General features: G+C 50.5%; 1 protein-coding gene across 1 annotated transcript; it reads left to right on the top strand.

The window, feature by feature from the left end:
- The first annotated feature begins 82 nt into the window (after nucleotides 1-82).
- On the top strand, nucleotides 83-19,774 carry NES (nestin). The gene is made up of 4 exons (XM_060269565.2): nucleotides 83-1,033; nucleotides 2,802-2,926; nucleotides 14,296-14,369; nucleotides 14,553-19,774. The coding sequence occupies exons 1-4, from the start codon at nucleotides 83-85 to the stop codon at nucleotides 18,650-18,652; spliced, it is 5,250 nt and encodes a 1,749-aa protein (XP_060125548.2). The 3' UTR covers nucleotides 18,653-19,774.
- Nucleotides 19,775-21,433: the final 1,659 nt, after the last annotated feature.

Genomic DNA, 21,433 nt, shown 5'->3' with positions numbered 1-21,433 from the left:
TCGCCTTCCCTCGAGTGAGGGGGGTGGGAGGGATTAAGGCCAGCCCCCTCCCCTCGGAGCCCTCCTCCTCCTCCCGGCCAGTATGAATAGCGGTGCTGTTGCGCCTGGGCGCTTGTTCGCTGCCCTGGACCGTCCGCCTAGCTCCGGGACACCGCCTGCTTCTCTGTCTCGTCTCGATCTCGCTGCCATCCAACCAGGCTCCCCGGCGGCCATGGAGGCGTTCGTGGGCTCTCGCGCCTTAAGCGAGGAGTCCCTGCAGATGTGGGACCTCAACAAGCGGCTGGAGGCTTACCTGTCCCGCGTGAAGCACCTGGAGGAGGAGAACGAGGGGCTGCGCGCCGAGGTGCAGGGCTTGCGCCTGAGCCCCGTCGAGGGCTCGTGGCGGGCGCGCTACGAGGGCGAGGTGGCGGCGCTGAGGGCTACCCTGGAGCAGGCTTTCCGCGACAAGGCGTCGGCCGAGCTGGCCCGGGACGCGCTGCGCGACGAGGTGCAGCAGGCGACGGGCCGGTGCCAGCGGGAGAGGGCGGCCCGCGACGAGGCCAAGAGGATGCTGTCGCGGAGCAGGAAGGAGCTGGAGGAGGAGCGCCGGGCGCAGCTGTGGCTCCGCGAGAAGGCGGCGCAGCTGGAACAGGAGGTGCGGGCGCTGGACGAGGCGCACCGGGATGAGAAGGCGGCGCTGGGCCAGGAGGCGGTAGGCGGCGGCGGCGTGGGGAGTCTGCAGAGCGGCCGGCGCGCCGCCCCGACGGCCGAGGGCTGCTTCCAGCCTGCCGAGGTGGAGGACTATGCGCAGCGCCTCTCCAGCATCTGGAAGGGGGCCGCCGAGACGTACAAGGCGGAGGTCTGGCAGCTGGAGGCCGCCCTGGGCGAGGCCAAGGAGAATCTCTGGAGAGCCACCGAGGGCAACCGGCAGGGCCAGCTGCGCCTCCAGCAGCTGGAGAAGGAGCTGGCCGGCCTGAAGATCCGCAAGGAGGTCCTGGAGGAGAGTCTGGCGCAGCAGTGGCAGCAGCAGCACGGCGAGGCCGGGCAGCTCCAGGTGGGTCAGCAGGAGGGCGGGGGTGGGGCGGGGCGGCGCTTCCGGGCCACTCCAGTGCACTGCAGCGAGTTGGGCTACATGACCCTTGGGGGTCCCTTCCGACCCTATGGTTCCAAGTGCAGCTTGTGCGATTTGGGGGCTGGGGGAAGAGGCACCCTCTGCTTGGAAAGGACCCGTGGAGCGTCAGCAGCAGCGAGAGAGTTGCCAGGTGGCTCCTCTGGCGTCCAAGTGATCCGCCCACTAGGGAACAGAGTGGAGATGTTTGGAAGATGGGGTGGCCTGTGGGTTTTTATCTACCCATGAGTCAAAGAGGGTTGAAGCCAAGCCTGGGCACCGAGGGAAGGGGATTAATAGAACAATAGTTGGGACCTCAAGTGTCATCAGGTCCAGCCCCCTGCAATGCAGGAATCCCGCGCAGAGAAACTCCAACAGGTGGCCATCTCGGCTCTGCTTAAAAACATCCAACATACTGGTAGGAGAGCCTGTCACCTTCCAAGGGGGTCTGTTGCACATGCAGAACATTGTGCCTGGGCCTGCCTGGGTGGGGGTCTCCATGCCAGACTCCCTACTCTGAGCATGCAGGAAGGGGGGGGATCCCAAGAGTCTGTATCTGTGCCAGGGGGGTGGGAGGGGCAAAGCTTTGGCTTTTCCTAGGACAAGAAAACTCCCGTTTTATCTTGAACCCTTTTACACATGCCTGGCCTGGGCTGGGGGGAATAAGAATATCTGCACCAGTTTTTTAGACTGCTGCTGCTTTTAAAAATATTCTCATTTGTGCTGGACCTCCGGCCTGCCCTAGGGTGGGTTTCACTTCTACTCCAGTTTGTATGCTGTTCGTGGGGAGGGCCTCTACCTCGTCCAGCCTCCTGTCTTCAGAGTGGCTGCCCAGCTGCCCATTATTCCTGAGCTGAACTGAATGACCCTTTGTGTCACTTCTGACTTTACCATTCTATGATTTGTGGCTCTTTTGTGGTTTGTGTGCCACCGTGGGCTTCCACTCAGGTGTGGAAGCAGGGGGAGATTTGGGGCAAGGAGGGGTGTGGGGACAGGAGGGCAGGGAGGTTGTGGTTCAGAAGCAGGATTGCAAGTGTGGGGGCAGGCAGGGAGTTGTGCAAATTCTCGCTCACTTGGAAAGAGAGAGAGGTGGTTTTGGAGACAGCCAGGAAGTGGCAGTGTGGAACTTCTGGTCCTCAGATATTGATGGCCTCCCACTTCCTTCAGCCTTGACAATGGGCCATGCTGGGGGGAGAGGAAGCTTCAGTTGACCACATTGGGGGGGCTAAAGGTCCCCCATGTAAGCTCTTTGGGGAAGCCTTTCTCCATTCCCCCTTCAGCAGGCCCAAGCGATGCTGTGCTGCAAGGCATAGTGTCAGGTTGTCACAAGGCAGACCCTGGAAGGATCATAGAATCCTAGAATTGTAGGGTTGAAAGGGACCTCAAGGGTCATTTAGTCCAACCCCCTGGCTGATGTGCCTGCCTGGCGAAGGGTTTCTCCTGAGCCAAAACACCCAGAGGAAACTCTCTCCCTGTTGTCATGCCCATCATCTTAGTGGGCACCGTGAGATTATCTGTGCTTCCTGCATTGCAGGGTGGTTGGACCCTTGGTAGCTCCCACCTCTGTAGTTTTATGGGAGGTGGAGGTTCCTCTAGCAATTCCTAGGCCAGGGCCAGGAGCTGTGTCCTCCCCTCCAGCCCACCTGCTGCGGTGGCCCTTCCGTGAGCTGTCCCTTGGCTCACAGATGCCCCTGTCTCTCCTCTGCCTCAACAGCTGGCCATCGAGTCCCTGGAGGAGGAGAAGCAGTCTCTGCGGGTCCAGATCGCCCAGGTCCTGGAGGAGCGCCAGCAGCTGATGCACCTCAAGATGTCCCTCAGCCTGGAAGTGGCCACCTACCGGTGAGCGAACTCATTGCCCCAGTGGCAACTTTGGGGGAGGGTGGGGCCACGTGCTGCATGGGTGTGCGACAGGAGCAGCCTGGCCCTCTGGCCTCTTCCCGCCCTGGCTTTGCTCCTTGAGTGAACTTCAAAAGAGCCCTGTAGCTGGATCCAGCCAAAGGTGGACCATCTCGTCCAGCCTCCTGTCCTCACAGGGGCCAAATGTCCCAAAGAGCTTGGGAAGTTAGACAGACTGCATCTGAAGTTGGAGGTTCCATAAGGACCACAGAAGATCCTGGCTTCTGGGTCAGGCCAAAGGAAGCCCATCTAGTCCAGCCTTCTGTCCTCGCAGTGGACAACCAGGTGCCTTTTTGGGGAAACCCGCAAGTAGGATCCAAGCACAAGAGCAACCCTTTCCCCTCCTGTGGCTTCCAGCAACTGGGATTCAGATGCATTGCTGCCCTTCACCATGCAGGCAGAGCAGAGCCATCACGGCTGGTAGCCATGATAGCCTCCTCCTCCTCCTCAAATTTCCCCAATCCTCTTTAAAAGTCATCCAAGTTGGTGGCCTGCCAGGAAAGTGTCTTCAAGTGGTGAATCTTGCCTCTTGCTTGCCTCCGGGAAGGTGCAGCAGGAGGAGAGAGAGGTGTGTGAGAGAGAGCTGAGTGTGGAAACCTCTGGCTTTTGCATGGCTGGGATGTGGAGAGGCATCTCAGTTGCTCTGCCCGCCTTTTGCCCCTGGCCCCGCCCATTGCTGGCATGCGGCCCCTGGAAGGCTTCTCACATGAAGAGGCGGCCCTTGGTCTGATAAAGCTTATCTGTTCCTGATCTTAGAGGCCCAGAGGAGGTGGGGGGTGTCCCTTGGATCTCAGCCACTGTCTCCTTCAGGGAAGGGCAAATAGGGAACAGGATCTGGCCCAGGAGTCTGACATTTGCCACATGTGGCTGCTAGACTGACTTACCCCTGCTAAAAAAGCAATACAGCTCTTTTTTAAAAAAGAAAAAGAAGGGAGCAGCAGCAACTCTCCCCTCCACCCTTCCAGAGACCCTTCCCCATTTTGATTGATTTGATTTCTACAGCTCTGTGATTCTATGGTTTATTTCTACACCACTTTCCATTCAAATGAATCCCAAAGTAGCTTATAAACAACAGTAACGAAACAGGACATCACATGTACCGGTACAACATAAATAATAATAATAATAATAATAATAATAATAATAATAATAATAAATTTTTATTTATACCCCGCCTTCCCCAGTCAAAAACCGGGCTCAGGGCGGCTGACACCAACAGAATTACAATAAAACATAAAAACAATTAATTAAAATACAGATTAAAATACCGTATTAAAATTTAAAGTGCAGCCTCAATTCAAGTATTCCATAAATCCAAGCCATGAGGGAGGAAAAACACAGGGGTCAAGCTGAGTCTAACCCAAAGGCCAGGCGGAACAGCTCTGTCTTGCAGGCCTTGCGGAAAGATGACAAATCCTGCAGGGCCCTGGTCTCCTGGGAAAGAGCGTTCCACCAAGTTGGGGCCAGTACTGAAAAGGCCAAATAATCAGTACAAATAATCAGTAAAAGATTTTTGATCTAAAAAACTGCACTAAAATGTCAGCAACTCAATTAACAACAACAAGAAAGGCAAGCATCCCAATCACAACTTAAGTCACATTATATGATTAACAAATAACCAAAAAAGGCATTTATGATCCAAAAAGCAATATTAACTAAACAGCAACTAAACCCCCCCCCCCTTTCTTCATCACTTGTTTCTGGAAAAGCAAAAGCACACTCTATAAAAGGCCTCTTCCAGGCGTCCCCTCTAACTCTCCCCAGTTGGGTGAAGCATTTGGGCTTTGGCACCCTGCTTCCCAGGCTGTGTTCTGGGTCCCCCCACCACCACCAAAGGGGAAGGAAGAAGGACCCCCCAAAAACACCCACAGCCCCCTTCATTCCTGTGACCTGTTTTCTCTTCTCCTTCTACCCCCAGAGACCCTCATCCTCCTTCTGGGAACTGGACTCTGGTTCACAAGCCCCCCTCCCTGGGTGGCTCCTCCAGGACAAAAGTGGGCTGGCCGCTGAGGGGGTTCAGCACTGCCATTAGCATGAGAATGGGGGGCCCTGCCTGGGAGGAGGAGGCAGAGGCTGCCCATGACATCACCCCAATGGGCCCCAAATGCAGTTGCAAAGGATACCAGAGCAAGGTTTCACACCCCTCTGGTGCTGTTTGCTCTGTGTGGCTGGGAACAACTCTCTTAACGTGCTCAGAAATCTCCTGGTGTGATTATGGCGGGCGCCACGGCGCCACGGAGCTCCTGAGGTCAGTCGGCAGATCTAGACTGCCCGGGGGGCTCCTGACCTGCCGGGACCACCGCCGCCACTGCGTGAGAGCCGGGGGTGTCTAGTGAATCGGTTGAGGGGTCCGCCCCCCCCCCGCCTGCCACCTCAGTGTGTTTCAGGCCGGAATTGAGGGCACCCGGCCGCCGCTCATACAGAGCCCCGGGGCCTTGAATCATCCGCCCCGCGGCGCGCCGGAGCCTCAGAGAGGGAAGGGGGATCTTAAAAAATAAAAAGCCCCGACCTTCTTGCTGCCGCCGCCATCACCGCATTCGATCCAGGGAGGGAGAGGAGCCTCGGACCTGTCATCCTCCCTGCTGCTGCTGCTGCGCTACCGCGCCGAGATCACCCGGCTACCTGGAGCCCCGAAGCCGAAGGGACCCAGGAGTGAGAGTGGGGTGCCTGGGGGAAGGGGAGAGACCCTGACCCAGATACCCCGCCATCGAGCTGCCTCCGCTACCCCCGCCGCTAAATTGAGGGAGAGGTAGGAGGACGAACTGCGGCCTTGCGGGAACACGAGGCTGGGCCTAGACTCAACCTGGGCCTGCTTTCCCGCCGAGTAGCGCGCCCAAAGTCCAAAGGAAGGCCCACTGGAAAGGCCTCGTTTGTTTTTTGTTTTTCTTTCCATTTTTAAATATATATATATATATATAATAAACCCCTTTTTATTTTTATTCTTTCTAAAAAATTTTTTTATACTTTTAATGCTATTTTTTAAAATATGTAAATATTTTTATAAATATTATATATATATATCTTTCTTCCCCCCCTTTTTTCATTTTCCTTAAATTTTTCTTCTATAAGAACAATAACAACAAAAAGACCTTGATTTTGTTTCACCCCCACCCACCCACCCCTTTTTTTTAAAAAAGAAAAGAAAAGAATATATTAATATTTTAACCAATATTTTTAGTATTGCCACCGTCTATTACTTCCACCTTCCACTTTTTAACACCCAACCCCCCTCTTTTTATACATTTTAACCCTTTAGGAAAAAACAGGCAAAAATAAAATCACAAGTTCCTAGCCCTTTTACTAAATTTCTATCCTTTTTAAGCTGCTGTCCTCTCTCTCCTCCAAACCTCTTTTACCTTAGCCTTATATTATTCCTTCCACCTCAATACATAAACCCTTTCCATACACTCAAACCCACCTCCCCAATATATCCTCTCTTTATTTTTACCCTCCGTCTCACTTGTTTCCACCCTCATTTTGTCTTCTCTTTCCTTTTCGGTTCCTTCTTTCCCCCTTTTAAATTGAACCCCCCCCTATCTAGTCTGTTTATTAACCTGTCTCCAATAGGGGAGCCTTTCCTCCCACTCATCACCCCCCTTTTAAAATAAACACTTCTATTTTATTTTTATCTTATTTCCTTCATTCCACTACATAAACCTTCTCCTTGAACCCCTTCCCAGACACTCAATTCCCCTTTATTTGTCCATTCCTTATCTTCCCCTTCCACCCCACTTATCACTCCTCACCCCTTCTTTTGTTTTATACCCTCTTTGTTTGTTGAGTTGCTTGTTTGCCCATCTATAACCCCCCCTTTTTTCTCTTTCTCTCTTTCCCCACCTGTTTGTTTGTCTACTCTCACCTGTTTGTTTGTCTATTTGTCCTTGGGTCTACCCGCCTCTCTGAGTACCTGACCACCGCTTTGACAACACTGTTGAGGCGAGTACGACAACCTCAGAGAAATTCACATAACATCGCCAAGAGATGACACAAATGATTGCCTAAACCGAACGCTCTGCAGAAGCCACCAGTCAACAACGCCTGACTAGTCCAATAACCCAACACCCAGAAATCCTCATCGCCATAACCCCTAACCGCAACACGTCCCACTCTGAGAGAATGCCAAACAAACCTCAAACCAAAAACGTCAAGGAGATGAAGGTGTCACCAACTAAAAAGATGGTAAAAAACACTGAGATCACAACACCTCCTCAAAATGATGAAATATTACAACACCTAAGAGAAATGGAAGAGAGAATGACTAGTAAACTGGAAGCTGCAGTGGAAAATGCAACGGCCCCTATACAGTTACTAATCAGCAATCTTATCTCCAGAGTGGAAGCTCTAGAAAAGAAGAATCAACTGCAAGAAGGAATAATAGAGCAATATCGGGATGAAACCACACGCATGACTGAGAAATTGTGCGAACTGGAAAGAGAAAACGAAGAATTGAGAATTAAACAAGCAGACATCGAAGACCGAAACAGACGCTGTAATATCCGCTTCCGCAACTTCCCAGAAAAAGCAGAGGAGAAAAGCCCAGCAGACCTGATTGTGAGCTGGTTGAAAGATACAATCCCAAATCTAACACTCGAGGTATCCGATCTGGAAAGGGCACACAGAGCTCTAAAACCTTTGCCAAAACCTGGTGCCCACCCAAGAGACATCATAGTGTGCTTTTCACGCTACAGAAAAAAGGAGGAGATATGGAACAGCCTCAAAAACTCAACCAACCTCCAATACAAAAACAATTCCATATTGGTCCTACAAGATCTATCCCAGGACACCCTAAATCGGAGAAAAAACCTACGTCCATACACTCAGCTTCTTCAGCAAAAAGGGATTCGATACCGTTGGGGCTTTCCCTTTCGTCTCATCGTGACAACCGACACAACGCAATACATGGCTACCAACGAAACGGAAGCCCAACAACTATTGAGGAACCTTGGACTCGATCCTCCATCGAACCAGCAACAGAAAGACTTACCAAGTGACAGCCGAGATCAAGAAAGTGGAATAACAGTAAATGAGTGGATGGAAGTAAAGAGAGGAAAGAGACAACAGAAGCAATACATCAAGACTCGTCGATTCAACCATCTACCATCGCGCACAAAATCATTCTACCGAACATTCTCCACAGGACGCCTAACCACGATCAACCGAACCAAAACATCACTGAGGAACAACCCTACAACAACAACAACCACAGCTAAATGAGGCAACCGGAAAACATCTCGAACTGCAGGACTGGTGATCCCCCTACCCCCCCTACCCCCTCCCCATAGGCCTTGATCATAACTATCATCATCAATATCCCCCCCAATCCCACACCTCCATAGAACCTACCCCATCCCAACCCCACCCTGACACCAGTCCAGATAACCTCAATCACATTCCCCATCAACCACAACCCATATCTCCAGTATCCCTTTCATACCAAACAAGAGAAAAACAACTCCCAACATCCATAACATAACACAACTCACTATCAGGCTAAAACATGATACCTATTCAACAACATGGTGGCACCAGAGCGCACCAACACATACACACACTCTAACACATCAGTGATGTTGCTATTAACATTGGCAACATTGCTCACGAACCTTATACCAGACACTAACATTACAAAACCACTCTACACCGTCTTGCTGATCACCCCCTGTCACAAACGACGAAGGGGAAGGCCTGTCCTTGAGTACAGCCCTTCACATCAGCCGAGACCAAGGACCAACCGGCTATTTGCCAAAAGGTCCAAAATACCCCAAACGAACACCTATATAACTACATATAGGAAACCCTCTATAACTTACCTCCCACTCTTTAACCCGATTCTAATTCTGATCCCATTGAACCCCCACCTGCCACATCATAAGTCAGCGCAACTCCAATGGTTCAATACACGACACGAAGTGAGGGATATAGGACAACCCAAACGGGTTGGCAAGGAACCATCCTACAGAATAAATAAACAAGATGGCTAGCTTAAAAGCAATCACACTAAATGTGAGGGGGCTGGGAAACCCAATCAAGAGAAAACGTATCACCTCATACATAAATACCATGAAACCACACATCACCTTCCTACAAGAAATACACAACCCACCCAAAGGGAACAAACTCCTGAATGACCCTCGTTTTAGTCAACAATGGGTAGCACAAGGCTCAGGAAAGGCCCGCGGAGTAGCTGTAATAATTAGTAGGGACTTAAATTTCAACGCCACAACAGTCCTAAAGGACAAAAAAGGTAGATTCATTTTCATTAAAGGAATACTAGATGGCAAAATTAAACTGACAATCGGCTCACTATATGGCCCTAACTCGAGACAACTTGAATTCTTTCAAAAAACACTAAACAAGTTCCTTTCTTTCTCTGAGGGGGAAGCAATTCTAGGAGGCGACCTTAACTTAAATATTAAGGGCATAACTCTGGAAAACACACATCCTGTAAACTCACAGGCAACCCTCCTCAACCCTCCCTCCCAAACAACTAAGGCTTCTTACAAGTTACTAAAAATGTTAAAAAACAGGGGTCTATATGACATTTGGGGCGAACACAACCCGGGAGACATCACCCACACATTCCAGTCCGGACGTCATGGTACAACGTCCAGACTGGACAGCATCCTGCTCACACAGGGTCTGATCCCCTTGGTAGAATCAACAAACATAGGCAGCATCAAAATCACAGATCATGCCCCAGTAGAAGTCACTGTTAAAATAGGTGAAGAAACGCAAACTACTCCATCATGGTCTTTCAGTCCCATTCTAACCACAAACACCCAAATTAGAGCAAGTATCACAAAAACTCTCCAAAACTATTTTAAGGAGAATGATGTAGACAATATAAATACCCCCCTCTTATGGGACGCTATGAAAGCGGTGACCAGAGGAGTTTGCATAAAAGAGAAAGCACTCCTTAAAAAACAAACCTCTTCAAAAATTAACAAAATAGAACAAGACATCATTGCCCTCTCATCACGTTACAAACAAACAGGTTCCAAAAAACTACTTAAACTTCTAGAACAAAAGAGAAGAGAATTAGACTCCTTAGAAATCAACAAAACAATGATCAATATTTTATATTCTAAACAGCGCTTCTATGAGTATGGAGGGAAAAACTCCAGACTATTAGCAAATAGATGCAGGAAAAAAGCACTTAAAACAAAAATACACTGCATCGCCAAAAAAGACGGCAACGTGACATTTTCCCCGAAAGAAATAACCTCTGAATTTGCAGAATTCTACTCCAATCTGTACACTTCTCACAACCCAACTGAGGAGGGAATTAGAAAATTCCTGGCAGAACTGACCATGCCCACCTTAACCAACGAGGAACAGGAATTTATGGACAGCCCTATCACCCCTGAGGAAATAGATACGGTCCTTAAAAACTTGAAACCACATAAAGCCCCGGGCCCAGACGGCTTCACGGCAGAATTCTATAAAAAATTCAAAGAACCCCTGATGCCCTACATGATACGCCTATTCAATGATATCATGAAAGGGGGGCTCATTCCCAAAACATGGAATCAATCTAAAATAGTCTCCATCCCAAAACCATTAAAGGACAACCTCAAAGTAGAATCTTACCGCCCAATTTCATTAATAAATCAGGATTACAAGATATTCACATCAATATTGGCCAATCGTTTAAAAATCTTTCTAGGCAATTTAATAGTCCCAGACCAGACTGGCTTCGTCCCTGGTCGCAATATTACAGACCCCATCAGGAAACTACTAAACTTAATCAACCACAGTAAGGCAACTAAACTTCCACTGACAATTATGTCCCTAGATATCCTCAAAGCTTTTGATTGCTTGGAGTGGAAATACTTATTAGCAGTACTAACTAACATGAAATTTGGCCCCAACTTCCTACAAATCCTCAAACAAATATATTCCCAAGCCTCAGCAAAATGCAGAATTAATAATATGGACTCAAACACCATAGCAATTCAAAGAGGCACAAAACAAGGATGCCCGCTGTCTCCATTCCTATTCATCCTAGCTTTGGAGCCCCTAGCAATCCGAATCCGAGCAGCCACAGACATCAAGGGAGTGGAAATAAAAGGCAAAAATTATAAATTAGGGCTCTTTGCAGATGACCTGATGGTCACAACATCAGACCCATTAAATACAGCAACCTCCCTAATCAGAGAACTCAACACATTTGCAATGGTGTCGGGCCTACAGGTAAACTTTGGAAAATCAGAAGCCATGTGCTTCAACACCCCTCCCCATATCCAAAAAGAACTTACTAATATCACCAAAATAAAACTTTGTCATACCAAATTCAGATATCTAGGGGTACAAATAACCAAGAACCTCAATAAATTATACCTCCATAATTACAAGCCCATGTGGCGACAAATAAACAAAGACCTAAAGAAATGGGACAGTATGAGTTTCACTCTTTCAGACAGAATAGCCATCGTCAAAATGGTCACCCTCCCAAAACTGACATACTTATTCCAAACCCTCCCAATCTGGATCCCCCCAACCCAACTTCGCAAATGGCAGGGAAAATTACATTCTTTTATTTTCTCACATAAAAAACCAAGGATTGGCACCAAATACCTTCACCTCCCCACCTCAGTAGGAGGATGGGGAATCCCCAACATAGAAACATACTTCAACGCCAACCAAATACGCCATATAATCCCATATATACTACAAGACGAGACAAAACAATGGGTACATCTGGAGAGGGACTCAATTGAAAATATCTGCACCACAGCATATCCATTTCTCCCAAACAAATTAAGGAAGATTCCCACAACACTCAACAGATACACACAAACCATGTTCAAAGCATGGAAAGCAGAAACTAGTAAACTATCTCCAACCCCATCCCCATTAATTCCCCTGGCTTACCATCCCTTGTTCCATCATGCAGCACAAAACCTCCAGATGAAGACTTGGCAAACCAAAGGTTTACATCGCTTAATAGACTTTTATAAAGACAACAAACCTTTGTCACCACAAGAAATACAGGACAAACTAGAAGACATCCCAATGTCCTGGTTAGCACAACATCAACTACATGCCTTTCTGAACAACCCAACTGTAAAACCAGCAGCAACTAGACCCCTGACAGCTTTCGAAAACCTCCTCCAATTGCCAAAAGGACACGGAAAAGGGATGGTATCTGCAATTTACAAGATACTAATTCAGAATCCCATAGATCCCCTGGACAAGATAAAACGACAATGGGAGGATGACATAGGATATGAAATCAACCCTACCCAATGGACTAAAATGTGGTCGAAACCCCCTTTCAAATCTATATCAATGAAAAGAAAAGAACTCTCATTGAAACTAACTCACAGATGGTACCTGACTCCACGAAAATTATCACTAATACGATCAGGAATCTCATCAAAATGTTGGAGAGGATGCACTTCCACAGGCACGTACCTCCACATGTGGTGGGAGTGCCCTAAAATTCAATCATTCTGGAAGACATCTATGCAAGAAATTTGTAACATAACTAAGCAAGTGCTAGAAATTACCCCAGAATTGGTTTTACTAAATATCTTTCAAGATAACAACGCTCACGCAAATCATAAAGAACTTATAATCCATCTGTTGTCAGCAACTAGAAGCATCATAGCCAGGCACTGGAAGGACTTATCGGGAGTGGGCTTGGACCAATGGTACCAAGTTGTATGGGAAACGGCCCTGCTAGAAAAACTAACCAGTAAGCTGAAACTGACACGGGGACAAACAGAAGAAGACACCTTCACCCCAGTATGGTTCCCCTTCATCACTTATACAACCCAACAGGAAAATGACAAAAGCTTACCGGCAGCATACAAATCAATGTGGCTAACTTGATCAAAACACCCTCCCCCCCCCACTCACGCAAGAAATTAAGGATCATCACAGCCAACCATGAATGAATAACCACATTCTAAGACGAATCCTGACCTCTCTCACCAACAAAGAAGCACGAACAAACAACAGAGAACCTGTACAAACGACGCTGACGCCGAACCCCTACACATATCAAGAAAAACAGAAACATCGGCAATCCACCACACCCAACCCCCCATCCCACCTACCTCTTTCCCCCCTTCCTCATAATGTCTCAACAAGTTAAAATTGATGTGTAAAAATGATGCATGAAAAAAAAAATGAGACATTGCACTATCTTTGTAACCTAAGAAAATCTTTAATAAAAATAATTACAAAAATGTCAAAAAAAAAAAAAAAAAGAAATCTCCTGGTGTGTTTTAAGTGATGAGGTGGGGGCTTTGCAGGCTCCATGCCTCCACAGGCACTGCAGCAGTCGGTGGCTTGTTTTGCTGGAAGATACAGGTCAGATAAAAGAAAGGGCTTCCCCACACTGTATTAACTGTGGAACTCCCTTCCACAAGAGGCAGGGGTGGCCGTCAGCTTGGGTGGCTTGAAAAGCGGGTTGGACAAGTTCATGGAGGAGGAGAGGGCTATTGACCGCCACCAGCCTTGATGTCTAAGCTCTGCCTCCACAGCTGGAGGCAAAAACGCTTCTGAATCCCAGTTGCTGGAAATGGCAGGAGGGGAGAAAATGCTCTTGTGCTGGGATCCTGATAATAATAATAATAATAATAATAATAATAATAATAATAATAATTTATTGTTTATACCCCACCCATCTGGCTGGGTTTCCCCAGCCACTCTGGGCGGCTTCCAACAGAAAAATAAAATACAATGATTTATTAATCATTAAAAGCCTCCCTAAACAGGGCTGCCTTCAGATGTCTTCTAAAAATCTGGTAGCTGTTTTTCTCTTTGACATCTGATGGGAGGGCGTTCCACTTGGCTTCTCGCAACGAGGGAACTGCCAGAAGGCTCTCGGTGCTGGACCTCAGTGTCCGGGCTGTGGATTTCCCATGGAGGCATCTGCTTGACCACTATGGGAGCAGGAGGCTGGGCTGGCAGGGCCAGGGGCTGGATCCAGCAGCCTCTTCCTAGGTTTTGATGGGTTTCCTCTGCCCCCTCTAAAAAGGGTTCTGTGTGAGAACAAATCTTGAAGGATTCGGTTCAATGGAGGGGGAAGGAGTGGCATGGCTGTGTGGTGAGAAAGGCCACCTCTTGCAGGCCAAAGGTCCTACGTTCAATGCACCATGGGCCGCATCTCCCGACAGGGCTGGGGAGAGGCTTCCCTGCCTGAAACCCTGCAGAGCGGCTGCTGCCCGTCAGGGCCAATGGAAGTAAGCTAGATGGGCCTGGGATATTAAAGAAGCTTGCCCCCATTGCAGGCAAATGCCCTGTCTTCTCCCAAGAGACCCCTACAAACCAACCAGCCCCTCTCCCACGTTTCTTTCCAGGACCCTCCTGGAGGCTGAGAGTACCAGGCTGCAGATCCCAGCTGCCGACTTCAAACTGGCCAGTGGCCTCAGAGGTACGTGTAAGTGGGAGACAAGGGGAGAATGAATGACCAGAATGGCGATGATCCCATGGGAGAAAAGAAGCTTCTTAGGACTGTAGAGCTGGAAGGGAACCCAAAGGGTCATCTATTCCAACCCCACTGGAATGCAGGGATCACAAGCTAAAGAAATGTTTTGCTTCTCTGTTCTCTCTACAGATGGGAAGCTGGAGTTGAGCAACGGCCTGTCCCTGGACAGAGGCCACCTGGGCCCCCGAGACCCCTGGCTGAGTCCAGCCACCTTCCTGAAGGCCAGCACAAAGCCCCGACCTCCCAGGGGCCAGAACGAGTCCTTGGCAGGGAGCTTCACTTCCTCTGCGCCCCCCAAGAGCAGGAGCCCCTTGGCCAGGGATTTCCAGAAGGACAGCACCATCCTCCCAGACCCCTCTGCCATAAGTTTTGAGGACCCCCTGCCAGCCAAAGACGTCCTGGCACCCGTTGACTTGCCCGCTTTCGAGCAGACTGAGGTCTGGACGGCCACCCAAATCACAGCTGTCTCCCAGTCACTCTTGCAAAAGTCCCTTCTGCCTTTTGACGCTGCAGCTCCTGACGCCTTGGAAGAATCCAGCTTGGGCACTGAGCAGAGACTCCAGGCGGACGGAGACATGAGGGGTGACAGAGGGACTGAAGCAGGAGAGAAGGAAGGACTTTGTGAGGAGGAGGAGGAAGAGGAGGAGGAGGAAGAACAACAAGAAGAGGAGTGTCTCAGCAATGAGCCAGCAGGGGAGGCCATGATCCAGAACGGTCCTTACCCTGGCCGGCTGGTTACAGAAGCATTGGAAATCGCACTCAAAGTAGTCAATGCAGCGGATGTCCGGCCAGATACCGGTTTCCTTGAGGGCTCTGACTCCCCAAACAGCCTCCCTCTGGACGGCTCCCCTCCCTTAGAAGATGAAGGCAGAGTGGACCCTCCTCCCAGTACAAAGTTGGTGAAAGAAGCTGCAGAGAAAGCGCTGAAAAAGCATACAGGGGGCACTCTGCCAGCAGCAGACCTTATGGGGGGCATCCAAGGCTCTGAAGATCCCACAGAGGCAAACAGCAGCCCTGGTGAGGCCTGCACAGAGCAGCACGAAGGAGAGACTCAGGGGGCTTTGGCAACAGACCCCCCAACTCTACAAGAAATGAGATTGCTGGAGGTAGAAGGGGAGGCCAGGGAAATTGCAGACGGCGTTCCGGTCACCGGGAGGATCGAGGCCTGCCAGGAAGTGATGCCTCCGGGAAAGGAAGGCGAGGAGCCCCTGACATCATGTAGCACAGAGCAGGGGAGGCATGGCAATGAGGAGGGGCCCGAGTGCCCAGAAGTGGCAGGTGCCCTGGGCAAAGATGTGGCTGTTGCGGTGAGGGTGGGGGAGGAGAGCTGGGACCCTGGTGCCAGCAGCCACCCAGAGGAGCAGGCGAATGCCATGGGAGGGTACCTGGAGGAAGCGGAAGACCTGGAGGTGGTGAGCACAGAAGCCCTGCACCTGTCGGAGGATGAGGAGAGGAGGGAGCTGTGGAGCCCCTGCAAGGAGAATGAGGAGGAGGACTTGCAGGCGCTGGAGGGTGAGCTCCTGCAGGCAGAAGAGTTTGTTGCTCGTGAGAACGTGGCACCATTGAGCCACGTGGTGGCAGAGAGTTGCTCAGAGCAACCCTTTCTTCAGCTGGAGCAGGCACAGCTTCAGGCGCCAGGAGCCCCTCTGGAAGAAATGGATTTGGCCCTGCTGGAGGGAGAGGCATCCCAGGAACCGGACACCTTTCCTGTGGAGGAGACCCCCTTGGCAGAAGAAAACTCAGCAAGGGAGGAAGGAGAGAACTTGGAAGGGGAGCCCAGAATGGTGGAAAGTGCAAGGGATGCTGAGGGGGGCAAAGAGGGGGAGGAGGAGGACATCACCAGGCCCCCGAGAGAGGATGGGTTGGGGAATGAAGATGCCATGGAGAAGCAGGGCTTCTCAGACATGGAGCCTGTCTGCTCCCAAGAGGTTGCCTTGCAAGGCGAGGATGTCCCAGGGCAAGGAGAGATCTCCAAGGCAGAGGAGCAGGATGTGGCAGGAGATGCTTCTGAGGAGCAGCAACAACTGGCAGAGAAGCAGGAGGGAGCAGGAGAAGAAGGAGAAGAGATCCCAGCAGCTGCTCCTGGTGCTGACGGAGACATCCAGGAGGGAAGCTTGGTGGTGGGCCCAGAAGCCTCCAAGGCTGAAAGGGAAGAGGAGGAGGAGGCAGGCATTCTAGAGATGGAAGAAATAGCAGGCCCCTTGGAGACAAAGAACCTGCCATGGTGCCTGGAAGCTGAACAGGATGAGGCCAATGCGCAGGCAGAGGAAGAAGGGCAAGCAGTGGCCAGAGTAGAAGAGGTTCTCCAAAGTCAGCTGGCCACCCACCTGGGCGAAAGCCTGCCCGCCCCTGCTGACAAAGAGGTGGCGGTTCCCCCAGAAGTGCAGGGCAGCCCCACTGATGGGTTTGAGGGCAAGGACCAGGCTGACACCAGCTACTGTCAGTCGCAAAGTGAGTCTTTGGGGTCTGAGGACTCCCTTGAATCTTGGGACAACTCCCCAAATGCCAGCCATGAGACCGAGGGGATTGAGAAGGGCCTGGAAAGTGGCAAGGCGATTATGCTGGAGGAGACTCTGCTGGATCACACCCCCTTGCATCTGTACGAGGGGCAGATGTTGGCTGCCTCTGGAGAGCCCCAACAAATGCCCCCAGAGAGCCAAGAGGCTGCAGAAGTGCTTCTTGTGACCCAAGATGGATCCACATCTTTAGAGGAGGTGCAGCATCCGCCAGCAGAGGAGAACATCAACAAACAAGAAGGTGCAGAAGAGGAAGGGGGATGTGTCATAGAAGCTGCTCCCATCCAAGGCACAGACGATCCCAAAGTTTCAGAAAAACCTACGACAGATGCTCTGGAACTCATTGGAAGTGATGGAAACCTACTTAAAGAAGACTCCGAAGTGCTCATAGGGAAGGAGGTTGCAAAGGACTCTGCACAGTTGGACGCAGAATCTGAGAAAGAGCTGGCTGTTGGGGAAGTCCCCCAGAAAGGGGGCGAGGTGGAAGAAGACGCCCAGTTTGTAGAACAGTTCTGTGAGGAAGAACTTGGCCAGGATTTTGCTTGGGGACCAGAGGAGGACAGCACTTCCCAAGTAGAACGGCTGGATCCCAGCAACATGGAGGAAAATGCCTTTGTGGAAGGGGACGGTCCATTGGAACTGGGTGACCAGGGGGACACAGAGGCTGAAGGTGGCCACAAGGTTTCTCCCCTGACCAGTGTGGCTGACTTGGGTGAAATCGTGCTGGAGGGGGAAGAAGGGTCTTTGGATGTGCAGGGAGGAGACCTCATAGGGCCAGAGGCTCCAGCATGTGGAAGGGATGAAGATTTGCCCTGTGCCCAGGAGACAACAGACCTTGAAATCTGCAGAAGAGAAGACCAGGTCCTACAGGAAGATGAGGCTGAGGGGGACCCAAGTGGCAAGGATCTCCCAGGTGAGGCAGTTGCGAGCATCTCAAGAGAGAGCATGAAAGATGCTGACATCTTGGAGATCGTGGAACAAGCTCTGGAGTTCAACCAGGAGCTGATCAAGGCAGCTGAGCCGTGTGTTGAGGCTGAACCAACAGTGACAGGAGGGGAGGAAGGTCCATCCCTGGAGAATGAGGAAGAGGAGAACCGGACTGCACCAATTACCTTGCCCAATGTCAGTGACTCTCAGGTCCCCACAGAGGCCCCAGAAATCTCCTTCCCCAATGCCAAAGACCCAACAGGATCTGGTCCTCTGTGGGCTGACAGCAATGCTAATGGGTTGCAGCAAGACCCCAGCGTTGCCGATTTCACAGAGGAGATCCTGAATGGGATTGGGGTCCTCCAGCCTGGTGAGACAGAGTGCAATGGAGGCATCTCTGAGGAAGAACCAATGAAGGCTACCATCACCCAGCAGTTCCTCAGGGAGGAGCTGGACGAGCCCTCCGCGGTGGAGGAGACAACAGACCAGAGATTGCCTCAAGTGCCGTCCCATGAAGAGACACCAAGGATCGAAGATGTGGAGCCGGAAGTTCATGAGAAGGTTCTGCTGGGACTCGGCAAAGGCCTGGAGGCCATGGATCCCGATGAGAGCCTCTTTGTTGACATCTTGCAGGCTGCCTGTGTCAAAGGGGGGAAGGGTGCTGATCCAGGGGCCGTCTCCGTCCCACCACACTTTGGGGATGAGGTTCTCCGCCTGGAGCCCAACCAGCACCTGAACTTCCGGACGGAGGAGGAGGAGCAGAGATGGTCCTCAGAAGACAACTGAAACCCTGCCTTCGTACCTCCCAGCAGCTGACTCCTGCCAGAGGCAAAGCAAGATCTCTAGGGGACCATGAGGTCACTCTCTTCCCATGCCCCACAACCTCCACAACCTTTTTTAATTTTGTTTTTCTAGATGCCATCCTACCATTTTTCATTTAAAAAATAAAATAAAAAATAGGCCGTCAAATTGACAATCAAAAGCTTTGATTAGATAGAACTTTTCTTTTTTAAAAAAACCTCCTTTGAGACTTTATGGTAGAGATTTGTTAAAAAACCTCCTATTTGTTGGAGTGAGCATTTGAGCCCAGTGCCTTATAGGGTGGCAGGATATAGGGCCAGGGTTTTCATCACAATAGGCCTCCCCTTCCCCTTAAAGTGGGCCTGGTTGTTTGGGAGAGGGGGCAGTCCGAAGCCTTGTGACACCTGTGGGGCTGGCTACTTCTGTGGGGAAGCGGCTGGATCTAACACCTGAGTGCCAACACTCAAGCCCTTTGGACCTTGGCACCCTCAATCCTTGAACTGTCAGCTTCCCCCAAGTTACGCTGCAAAAAACAAACCCCAAACGCACCTTGGCACATCCCCTTTTCAGGATTTTGTGACTGGCACAGCAATTCTTAAGATCCTCGACCCACAGATCAAAGTATCGCTGAGCTGGGTCCCACCCTCCTCACTGTCTGACCCCCTCCTGCTTCTTTGGGGCCTGATAGTTAATGGAGATTGAAAAGTGGGTTTTAAGCTGCAAAAATGTTGGTTTCTGTGCAAGTCAGGCCAATGTCTCCCAAGTGCAAATTTGAGGGGGGGTATCTTCAGGTGCTGCTTTGAAGTTCACTCTATAAACAACCCAGCAAGCCAGCAACAGGGGTGTTTGCAGCAGGACTGGGGCAGAGCCACCCCAAGGGCAGGCAGCAGGTCTTGAGGTGTGGAAAGGCTGGTTGTTTGGTGTGGACCCTGTTAGTTGCAGAGAAAGGCTGACTGGTGGAGAGATGCAGCTGCTCCCTGGCCTTGAGGTGCAGGACTTAAGAATTCTGCTGCTTTGTTGCCTTCAGAGACGGAGCCAGCAAGATGGACCCCCTGCTTCCTCCAACTGAGCCTCCTTGATAAGCTAATAAAAGCAATTTGTTTCCCACCACTTGCACTCATAGCGTCTTGTTTTTAAAACTGGACTTTTACAAAGAATGTGTGATTTGCAAAGCGTTATATTTTGATGTGACTTTCTCTTTGGGTGGGGAAGAAGGGTGGGTGGGTGTGGGAGAGAGACAGAGAACACAGGGCACATGGGCTTGCCAAAGAAAATAGGCTGGTGATCTTTGAATGCAAGCCTTCATTTCCAAATGGGGGGGGGGAGCTGTGGTTCTTCAGGGGTTGCTGAATGACCCTTGTCCCCACCCTTTTCCATTGACCATGCTGGCTGCTGGGGCTGGTAGGATATGGAGGCCAACATCTGGAGGGGCACAGATGTCATGGAATCATAGCATTGTTAAGTTGGAAGGAGTCCCTAAGGGTCATCTAGTCCAACCCCCTGCAATGCAGGAACCACAGCTAAAGAATTTCTGACAGGTGACTACCCAGCATCTGGTTAAAAACCATCAAGGAAGGAGAGTCCCCCACCTTCCAAGGGAGTCCATTCCACTGTCAAATGGCTCTTGCCCTCAGAAAGTTCTTCCTAAGAAAAGTTCTTCTTTTCTTGCCATTTGAATCCATTGGTTTGAGTCCTACCTTCCAGAGCAGGCGGAAACAAGCTTGCTCCCTCTTCTATGTGACAGCCCTTCAGCTATCTGAAAATGGCCGTCATGTCTCCTCTTCTCCAACCCCCTCAACCATTCCTCATAAGGCTTGGTTTTCAGGCCCTTGATCATCTTGGCTTCCCTCTTCTGCACACCTTCCACCTTGTCTACATCCTTCTTAACTTGCGATGCCTAGAATTGGACATAGTAGAGTCCACCCTCCCTGCCACAAAGAGACGCCTTCCTTGAACTCAGACATAAGACGATCAGGCCAAGGGCCTACTGAGGCCAGCTGTTCCCAGAGGGAAGCCGATATGCCAGAGGTCAGCCCAGTTGTTGCCTGATCCTTCTTGCATGACTCCACTTCCTGCCTGGAGGATTGTACCTAGCCATCGTGACTAGCATGAGCCATTAAGCAACTTTGTTCTCCTCTGCTGTGAATTTGTCTGGTTCCCTTTGAAAGCCACCACTGCACCTGAGAGCAGCGACTTCCACATGTTTAACTGCCTATGAAAATGTCCTGAGTCCTCCAGTGTTCGGCTTCGCTGCAGGACTTCATGACCTTCATGACTGTGGCACAGTGGGTCATATGACAGAATAAGACCTGGGAGACCATGAAGCTCACTGGGTGTGGCCTCTCAGCCTACCCTACCTTGGGGGAATGAAATGTGGGGTCGGGGGTAAGAACATGTACTGTATTCCACATTGAGTTCCTTGGAGAAAAAGGCAGAATGTGAGAGCCAGTGTGGCATGGAGGTTAGAGTATTGGACTAGGGCCAGGGGGAGCAGGGTTCGAATTCCCACTCAGCCATGAAGCTCACTGGGTGACGTTGGGCCAGTCACCATCTCTTAGCCTAACCTACCTCTTCACAGGGTTGGTGAGAGGGTGAAATGGGGAGGGGGATCACCATGTACACCACCATGAGATTGTTGGAAGATAAAGGTGGTATATTAAATCAATCAATCCACCCCTACAGTTTAGCTCCTGCTTCTTCATCCACCCTAGAACTCCATAGTCGTGCTCATTCAGTATTCGTTCACATGGACCTGAATGGAAACTG

The sequence above is a fragment of the Zootoca vivipara genome, chromosome 16 (assembly GCF_965207765.1).
Source record: "Zootoca vivipara chromosome 16, rZooViv2.hap1.1, whole genome shotgun sequence".
Taxonomy (NCBI): domain Eukaryota; kingdom Metazoa; phylum Chordata; class Lepidosauria; order Squamata; family Lacertidae; genus Zootoca; species Zootoca vivipara.
The sequence above is the reverse complement of the archived record's forward strand: the minus strand, read 5'-3'. Positions and strand labels throughout refer to the sequence as shown.